At 38.5% G+C, this 10,517-nt stretch overlaps 1 protein-coding gene across 1 annotated transcript in view; it reads right to left on the bottom strand.

Moving 5' to 3' along the window:
• The window catches only part of CHN2 (chimerin 2), a 216,190-nt gene extending 207,732 nt beyond the window's left edge, over positions 1-8,458 (bottom strand). The window contains exons 1-2 of the mRNA XM_007945518.2: positions 8,449-8,458; positions 8,308-8,363 (exon numbers count right to left, since the gene is read on the bottom strand). Coding sequence (XP_007943709.2) covers positions 8,308-8,363; positions 8,449-8,458 — 66 coding nt within the window. The remainder of the gene's footprint in view (positions 1-8,307; positions 8,364-8,448) is intronic.
• Between the last annotated feature and the right edge of the window lie 2,059 nt (positions 8,459-10,517).

Consider the following 10,517-nt stretch of genomic DNA (forward strand, 5'->3'; position numbering starts at 1 on the left):
TGCCATCTTTTTGGATTTGTAAGGCTGGCCTTTCAAAGGCCTGTTAGTCCTCATAGCCATAGTGTCTATAGTTTTGATCACCCCACTCAGTAAGATACTAATGAAATGGGGAGGCAACCTCACCCAAAGAAATTTAGGTAACATAGTTTTTTTTTTTTTTTTTTAATTTTTTACTGTGATGTGGGTGCAAGTTCACAAAGCAGGTTCATTTTACACACAACAGTTCATGCACATCTGGCTGCATGACCCCTGATTATAATCCCCAACCATGAAAAGCTCTCCTCCTAACCATTCCCCACAACTACTCCTTCCCTGTGCCCCTCTTATCTATGCATTCCTGTCTGTCCAGCTTTCCCTCTGCAAATGCTGCCCTTCTGATTTCTCATGGTGGATTGATCTAGTGGGTGCCTCTCCCTGGGGTAGGTGTTTTGCCTGTACGTCTTTCTACTGTTTGCTGGTAGTGCAGCATTCTTTTTAATACATGATGCTATCAGTTATTATTATTATTATTTTCTAAAACAGCTAACTACTAAGCACCCACGTAGTACTCCATCTCTGGTAAATAAATAAAGGAATACATGTTTGCAAGTTAGATTTTAAGAATTAAAATCACCAAGATAGAGTAAGGAACATTCTCAAGGGACTCAAACCAGTTACTGTGGAGTCAACTTCTCATACCAACTCCATGTGTGTCAAAGTAGAACCATGTTCCATCAGGTTTTTAACAGCTGAGTTTTCAGAAGCAGATCACCCGGCCATTTGTTCAAGGGCCCCCTGGGTAGAACAAATTTCCAACCTTTTGATTAGTGGCCAAGAGTGTTAATTATTTGCAACAGTCAGGGACTCCAAGGGACTTTACACCAATGATCAATTACCAATCACTGCTTCATCTCACCTTTGTTTTCCTTAATCTGTTTTAAAGAGCAAACTCCCACTTTTGCCTCATCATATGCTAGGGGGCCTACTCTACCCTACTTGCTTCTGTTGGTTCTCAGCTTCTGGGTTCACAGTAGTTTGTCCTCAAGAGCTCTTTAAAAAAAAAAAAAAACCCAAACCCTTTGCTGATGAGTAGATTCTGATTCATGATGATCCCATGTGACACAGAGTAGAACCGCTCCATAGTGTTTTCTTGGCTATCATCTTTATGAAAGCAGATTGCCAGCCTTTTTTCCCTGGTGCCACTGGGTGGATTTGAACTGCCAACCTTTTACTTAGCAGTTGAATACAAACCACTTGTGCCACTCAGGAACCTTTCAAGAGCCCTCAACTCATCACTTATGATTTCCCTTTGGAAATGGCTACATATTTTCTAGGTGCTAACTTGCTGGCCCTGTATTAGGTTAGAAGTTGCTCAAAGTATTCTAAAGAGAATAGATTCTTTTTTGGGTATGTGTGCAGTTTTGTAGATCACACCACCTGTCCATGAGAAACAAAATTTTTCTTTTAAAAAGCCCAAAACTTTTGGTCCTATCTTTAGAAAAAAAAATAAAAATTCAGATGTCTAACATTTTTTTTCTAACATTGCTTTATTAGAAGGTTTTCCCCTATACATCAAACCAAAAACCTATACATCAGAGGGTCTAAAACCAAAGGAAGTGCAGCTTTGGACAAAATGGCAGCAAGAGAGAGCCTGTCTGCATTAGCCAGGGAAATGAAAACCTGGGAGGAATAATGATGGGAAAAGTCCTTTATTCTTGCTTGTGTCAATATTAAGGGAAATAAAGAGACCGATGGAGAAAGTCTAGGATGAAAAGATTAGAAATATTTCTTATCAGGAAAGAAATGGCCTTCTGATGACTGCACATAAAGCCAATTAAAAGGTAATGGGATTGATTTTTGTTTGTGGTTGGTAGAATCAACCTCTTTAGAGACATTATCTTGTTTTGTCTTAAACCAAGAGAGTTTTCCCATCCCCTCACAGGGACATTTATTTGTAAACACTTATGCTCAATGAATAAAAGAAGAAAAGCAGGGAGGATTGTAGACCAGGAGAAAACCTCTCTGAGTTTACTAAAAATCTGTGTTTCAAAAGGTCTTCAGTTAGTTAAGAATGATATGGTCATTCGATATGGCTTGTTAAGATCTTTCAGACACGTGTAAGACAAGATAAATGCCTAAAACTGTAAGACTTTTAAGTCTGAGGATAATAAATATTTTTAGAGCATAATGGTGAAAGTCAATGTTTTTTAGGCTTAAAAAAGCATAGATTTTACAAATAAACGTAGAAGAGGGTGAAATGAGTAGATATTTAGGGATACAAAAAACTAGAGAAAATGCAATAAATAAATAAAATGAGAAAAGATATTTAAAGTGAAGTTTAAAAAGTGAATACAATTCACCAAGAGGTAAAATAAAGTAGTGAGAAATTAACTACAATTTAAAACAGGCCACTGTCATCTCTATTGGATTTAATCTCTGACAATAAGGAAAAAAGTTGATTCTGATCATGAATGCTAGAAGCCTCAATTCTACAATACAGTTGTGCATTTTTTTTTAAAAAAGATAGTTTTCTAAAAGAGATTATTCTGATCTAAGGGAGAGGGGGAATGAAGCTGCCTAAAATGGAGAACAATTTGAAATAATAGTATGTAATTTTATTTCCCTTTTTGTGAAATTGCTTTTTATAATTCCATATTCACTACAGCAATTTCAAAAAAGACAAGTGACATCAAATCTTTTAAAGACACAAAAGAATTCCTACTTATTGTGTGTCCTTTAGGCAATTCTAGTGGATCTTGCCTTGAAATTCGTCATGCAAGGAAATCTTGAAGCTGTGTCCTTTTGGAAAGGCCAAAAAGAAATTAAGACTATTCCAGGAAAATAATATTAGTCTGTGTTTAAGTAAGAAGCTTAACTACTGCCAAAATCCAACTCACTACCCTAATAACAGCATTGAGTAAATCTGATATGCTATTAGTAAGAGTTCGAGAATTCTAAATTCCTTATGTTAGTAGCCTCTATCTGCTTTTTCATCATGTTACCATGTATTTACTGATTGCCCACTGTCTCTTCGCACTATTTTCAATTCGAGGGATATACATAAGATTAAGATTGATGAAGTCCCTGCAGCTTGTATCCTCCTGCAGGGAGATATACAATCAATAAGTAAATGATTCAATGTAGTAATTAGAAAGTATATCAACTACAAAATAAAAAGGATGATAGGGTAGAGAAGATCTTAAGATTGGGGAGGTACTAATTTTATGGAATTTGTGGAGATCCTCTGTTGTTAGGTGAAATTTGATCTGAAACCTGGACAATGCAAGTACTTGGGGATGAGAATTCCAGGCAAAGGGCAAGTGCAAAAGCCCTGTGGTAGCAACACTGCTGTTTGTTTGGTGAATGAAAATAGACACAAATAAAGAGGAAAGGCAGTGCACTCCAAGAAGAATGGAACAGATGAGGCAGAGATGAATACAGAAGGAATACCATGGCTCGTAGGCATAGTAAGAAGTTTTGATTCTACTCTAGGAGCAATGGAAAGCGCTGACATACATATATATTTAACAATTATTATTTTGGAGTCCTTGGGTGACGTTAACAGTTAAGCATGTTGCTGCTAACCGAAAGGTTGGCAGTTAAAGTCCACCCTAACATGCCTCAGAAAAAAGGCCTGGTGATCTACTTCCAAAATATTAGCCAATGAAAACACCAGGGAGTATAGTTCTACACTGACACACATGAAGTTGGAGTCACCTTGATTTCAACTGGTTTATTATAATTATTATTATTATTTGAGCTCCTGTTTGGAGAATGAATTGTGTGTGAACGTAGGCTTGAGGGAGGATGCCAAGCAACAATGAAGCAGAGGTCAGGCAGGAGACTGCTGACCTGAAATAGTCTAGGCAAGAAATGATGGTGGTGCAAACCACATGATGGTCATGGACATGGAGAAAAGTGGGGATAGTGAGATCTATTTGGAACTCAAATTGACACTTGGTAGCAGCAGAAGAGGGAATAGGAAAGAGAGAGGAGTCCAGTATGACTCCCTGGCTTCTGAAGTTAGGTGCCATGGAGTGGAATGACGTCAGATCTATTTTACACATAAGGCTAGGGATGACTTGGGAGACACCTACATAAAGAGGTCTGGTAGGCAGTATTTGTAGCCCTGGGGAGTGGTCGTAGTGAGAGACATACATTGGTGAGTTAATATTCTGCACAGTTTCTGGCAAACCATCCAGGCACACATTTGGCATTAAATAAATGCTTATAAAATGACTGATTGATAATTGACAAAAAGGGCAAGTGAAAATTTTTCATAATGGGAGACATTTTTAATCCTTGGCAAAGAGCACTCAGGAAATGCCAGCAGAGTGCCAGGTGCCGGGTCTGCTCAATAAATATTAATTTACAGAGATGAATCTCAAGAAAGCCATGAACTGTTATTTCAGTAAATGACCCTGCCTGGCTTAATTGGCTCCAGAGTCGTTGTTCAGCTGCTTGTACCTTCTGTTCCACCTCTTCAGTCTCTTTTCTCCTGGTGGCTCATTTACTGGCCTGGGCATCTTGCTTTGTTCTTGGTCATCGCGTTTTGTTTTGCCTGCATATTCAGGGAATACTCTCATCACTCTGACCCTGTCCCTAATGGCTGTCTGCGAACATGTTCTTCACATGTTTCTGTGAAATCTGCTATGAATCATTAACATTAATTGAACCTCTATTATATGCCAGGCACCATTCTAGACACTTGACACATACATCCCATTGAGAGCAGCCCTGCAAAGTAGATGTTTACCCTCGGGTTAGAGCTTAATCTCCCTGAGACAGTAAGTAGTTGGCACTAAGTCACGGAGCTAGAAAGTGGTAGAAAAGGATTCCACACAAGTCCAGCTGACTTTGCTGCCAGGTTCCCCTGCCTCCCAGGGTTTGCTAAGCTTGTTGGATTTTATCTACAAAATCAGTCTGCACCTTTGACTCACCTAGTTCCCCAACAAAGCCCATAAGGTGGCTTGGTATCTGCTGACGCCAATTGTCTAGTCAAGTTCTGTGTCTGTACCCTTGAGTGACAGTGTTCTGTGCTGAAATTAATGTCTGTAATTGCAGGCTTCACTTGGGGCTCTAATGTGAGTATGTGTCAAGCTGAACTGGAAGATCCTAACCTGAGAAGGCCCATGGACTGGGACATGATTAGTCATCAGAGAACAACAGAGACCAAGTATGTCAGAGCTGGGCAGCGACTAGGGAAGAGGTAGCTGGGAGAAGAGGGACTAAAGACTAAGAGGAGGGTAGCAAGGCTGTGTGAGAGCAGTGGTGGTTCAGTGGTAGAATGCTTGCCTTCCATGTAAGAAACCTGGATTCAATTCCCGGCCAGTGTATCTCATACACACCCATTACCCATCTGTCAGTGGAGGCTTGTGTGGTCTATAATGCTGAATGGCTTCCAGACTAGGGAAGACAAGGAAGAAAAAAATAGCCAATGAGAACCCAATGGATCGCAATGGTCTGATCCTCAACCAATCATGGAGATAGTACAGGGTTGGACAGTGTTTTGTTCTGTTCTGCAGATGGCCATCATGAGTTGGGTGCCAACTTGGCAGCAACTAAAAACAATAAGCAGGACTGTATAGAAAAAGAACACCTAGCTAAGGGGTGAGACTTTTCTATGCAAAGTCATCGGGAAAAAATATCATAACTCATTGCTCACGAGAAATGCCTTTATGTAAATATACGAAGGAAGCTTTGATCTCTCTGGACACACATTCACACTGAGAGGCTTTCTGTCTTCATTAGGCATGTTCCTCCAGCATGAAAGTGTATTACAAGGAAAGTGACGTTTGACTAAACACCGTCTGTAGCAGGAGCAACCATTTCACCTGCATCCAAGAGGAACTCTGCCTTCATTCACAGGAGGCCAGGTCCTAGGAGGCATAGTAATTTGGGCAGGAATTATTTGCAGTTAACATCACACAGGAGGACAAAGTGAATTGAAGCTACTCCTGCTGGTGCTCATCTAAACAGCACCTGTTCTTCCAGCAAATTTGACCCTTTATCACCTGACACCTGCCTGGTTGGATAAGCCCATGCTGCTAGCTGAGGAAAGGAAGCTAATGAGTATCCATTGCATGTTAGGTTTCATGGAGGAAATGTTATACGGAATTTTTAGATGCCAGCTATGTACAAATCAAGCATCTACAGGCATAACTTATCAATGAGTCAACTTGGTAAAGATCAACAGGTGAAAAGCTTGCTTTAAAGGGCAGATCCTCCTCAAAACCTTAAAAAGCCACATTCACACCATGTCCTTTGTTATGAAAGATATTGGTGGCGTGTAGCTTTGCTAAGGCATATGTGGCATTTCCTTCAGAGGCAGTCGATTCTGACTCATAGCAGCCCTATAGGACAGTGCAGAACTGCCCCTTAGGGTTTCTTTGCAGAAGCAGACTGACACATCTTTCTCCTGGTAGGTTTGAACTTCCAACTTTGGGTTAGCAGATAAGTGCTTAACCAAAGGCAGCATGAAATAGCTTTGTGGTGGATCCTCATTCTGTGGATGTCTAAAGAGTTTCAGCTGAACCCTAGGAAGCGTATCTCTAAACATACTCTGCATCTACCTATCTGTAATGCTAACAGTCCTCCTGATCTACAGGGACAAACAACATGGTTCTAAGGATTCTGAGAAATAAGGAATCTCAATCTATCTCTTTCTCTCATATATACACACAGAGACAGAGAGAGAGAGAGAGACAGGAAAACTCTTAAATATATCTTTAATGACATCAGTATTTCTTTCTCTTTTAATATGACACTCAAAATGCCAAGAGCCAAGCTATTTGCTGTCTTTCTAACACCTAGATCAAAGTCAGTACATAGTAGGCCCTGGATATGTATTTGTTGAATAAATGAATAGATGAATAAATATTTACTACTCCCTGGGTTTTAACAGCTAGTATCTGATGTCATCTGGCAACTTTATTAGTATCTCTAGGAAGACTACTTAGTTGTATTCTCATTTTACCAACATTCTTATAATGCAAACATTCAAACCAGTCTCGCTCCCTACACACTGTTACAATTTTTCTATTAGAGAAATACTAAATGAAAAGTAGAAGTAAAGGAATTTTTAGCAATATGTTCCCTATTTCTAACTGAAAACACCCTTATTTAAAAGCATCTCATTGAAAAATCTGTATTTACCCTATTCTCCCCTTATTTAGATACTAACGTTTAATCAAAGGACAACAAACTACAGGGTTAATAACAAGGCAAGATAAAACTTCCAAGTAAAGATCTGACCTTATATTGGACTTTTCTTTATGGATCAGATCTTTTATCCCCTCAGGCCATATTCCTGAAATGAGGATGTGTACTCTGCATTAAGAGTAAGATTAGTAGATGAATTTCAATGATTTCAAGATTAAATACATTTTATGTAGAAAGATGTATTAAACAGTGGGAAGTCTACTCTACGTGTAGATGTGCATGGACCTAAGTCTTTGAGACGGGTTCAAATCCAACCCCACTCAATCTACAAGAAAGTATTGATGTCCAAGGATGAATCTCAAGTATGTTGGAACTGGAGCCTTCACCCCTTGATAAGGCAGACATGACACTCTAAAAGAAACCTGCTACTTTATATTTAACCAAAGTAACAGCAACAGAAATAAGCAAGTACTCAAGGGCCTTTGTTTTGAAGGATGTTGGTTTGGTTATTAAATAAACTGGCCGGAATCAAAACAGAAAACAGAAACAGCCTTGCTTTTCAAAGCTCCTGATTAGAGAAATGACTAATGAGGGAAGGGCTCAGGAAAGTTCTCTGGGCTAATAAGAATTTTTGTGAGTTGATATATTTTATTCATGCTTATCTACAAAAATAAAAGCAGTCACTTTTTTTTGTAAATTTTTATTTTTTGTGAAATGTCAACTAAATATGGCAAGGCATAAAAGTTTGCTAAATATGGGTTTCTTGAGTCCTTAGCTATTTATTATTTTCTGTATTTGTCCGGTTTGAAACATTTCATGATAATAATTAGAAAAAATACTGAAAGGATCAAAACAACAGTAGTAAGGAAAACAACTAGAATGCACATTTGTGTGTGTGTGTGTGTGTGTTTTATGGGGAAGTTGGTTAACTTGCCTCTGCAATGATTAAAAGCATGAGAATTGAAATTCCAAGTTAAATAGGTGGTTAGTATTTATAAAATAAAACCTAATTTCAAAATACAGATTATTAAGATGTTAAATTCGGTGACATTCTAACAAATGTTAATAGAAATCAACTCCAGGAAAGCTGAAAGCCCTCCAATAACAACACAGTGCTGACAATTCATCATATTTAACAAGGTGTATTGGAAATAGCCCAGTACTGACCTCCCGAGGACAAATGATTCTCTTGGGACGAGGTGCCTCTTGCTGTAACTGATACACTGCAGGGGTGGAAAGGGGAAAAAAAAAAGACCATTGTAATTAGAAAACAGCAACACAGACCATCATGCCTTCAAATATTCCCACCTGAGTACATCTCAAGGATTGAAAATACTTAAAACAAAAACAACAAAAGGAAAAACAAAAAGGAGGCTCAGGCACATGTTTAATCTGGATAAAGTCAGATCATTTATATGGAAATTAGTCACTGTGAATGTAAACTGGCAAAATTGATTTTTTTATTCTTATAAGGCCAATTTAGTTTCGTAATTGTTACTGGCATTGTTCATTTTATAGCTTTCTTGGAAGACTAGATACCACTAAAATTCTTCTGAATATTTTAAAGATGAAATTCTACTTGTGAGTACCTAAGTACTCAGATCATATAATAGGATTCCTGAATTTAAATGCCTATGTGTCTTGACATACTAGGGGAAGACTGGTGTAAGGAGTGTCATTCTCTGAAACATTATGGTTATACACAAAGATACAAACGATTCTGGGAGTGAATGAAACACCAAGTCATTTCTCTTTTCTGTATTCCATTTCTGCCCTACTTATCACCATGGATTCTCATCTATTTAACTACCTTCCATTCCACCCACTGTCATTCCTCACCCGTGGGTACTTTCATATCTTAAATAATAATGACACTCTTCTAATCTACTTTAAAGATAGATTTTCAGGTCTAGGCCTAGAAGAAAGCAAGTGACTTGTATACAAAAAATACAATTTATTGGACTCTTATTTGTGATTTTTCAGACCATAATAGGTGATGCTTTTCTGCTGCTTGGCTAGTCTGTTTGTTTCTCTTAGAGGGAAAGCTACTCTAGGCAGGTACTTTTGAGTTCTGCTTCCCTGAAAAGAGAGGTTGAAAACAAGCCAAACTGATGTTGTCATCAGAGCCTTAAGAAGAATTCATTTTAGACAGAAAAAATTCAAAAAGCAAAAAAACTCAGTCATATAAAGTCTTTCTACACAGATGATAAGCACGAATTTCTGTTTTATTCTTAGATCTAAATATAAAAAGGAAATCTTAATCAAAGGGTACATGGCTATGTGGAAACACAGAAGAAAATGATGGAATATTATTTTGTAATTATGGCCCCCAATGCCTTCTGTTTAACATAGTTATTTTCTTACTCTGGTGGCATAGTGCCTAAGGCATTTGTCTGCTAAGCAGAAGGCTGGCAGTTCAATCCCACCAGCCACTCCTCAGAAGGAAGATTGGGCAATCTGCTGCTGTAGAGGTACCACCTCGGAAACCCAAGGAGGAGTCGTTGTGAGTTGGATCTGACTTACTTGACAGCAGTGAGTTTGTTGGTTTTTTTTTTTAATTTTTTTGAGTACCCAGCTTTAGCACAGAGAAGAAACTATCGAACCCTCTTATAGATGTTGTAATGTGCCATATTTTTAAGCTGACATTACCTACACTAATGATGTGGAATATGTTATTAAGGACAACTGTACCTATACAAGAAAGAAAAGCAGAGTTCAACATAGCCCTTTGACCAGGAGGACACCAAAAATGACAGACTCATTTAATATAAAAAATCTGTAAACATTTGTCTCCTTATGGAAAAAGAGTCTGCAGATCCTAACAGACCAATATGGACAGTGGGACAGGTAGAGGAGAGATGAGCTGCCTTCGACACGAGATCATCAGCCAGCTGTCTTGCATTACTCAGCTTATGCTATACCCTTCCACCGACTTTCATGGCATTACATTCTCCTAGGTTTTCCTCCTCCAACCCTAGCTGCTGCTCCTTTTCTAACCTCATTGCCGACTCCTCCTCCTCTACCTGTCCACTAAATATTGGAGATAGCCAAGGCATATCTTAGACCCTCTCCAAGTCTCATATTTTTTTCTCAAATAGACCAGTAAGTATAGAAGCTAGCAAGGTATCACCTTTTAAGACTGTAGGTTACAAATATGCATGCAAGAATTAAATGTCTAGGGCTAAAGAATAATGTAGAATCTGCAAAACATCACAAAACACGGATGAACTTGGAGGACATTATGCTGAGTGAAATAAGTCAATCACAAAAGGACAAATATTTTATTAGTCCGTTATTGTAAAAGTTAAGGAAAGGTTTATCTATAGAAGGAAATTTTCTTTGTTGGTTACCAGGGGTGGGAGGGGAGGGGAGGGAAC

The sequence above is a fragment of the Orycteropus afer genome, unplaced genomic scaffold (genome assembly GCF_000298275.1).
Source record: "Orycteropus afer afer isolate SDZICR_OR568_19922 unplaced genomic scaffold, OryAfe1.0 scaffold00008, whole genome shotgun sequence".
In the NCBI taxonomy this organism is placed as follows: Eukaryota; Metazoa; Chordata; class Mammalia; order Tubulidentata; family Orycteropodidae; genus Orycteropus; species Orycteropus afer.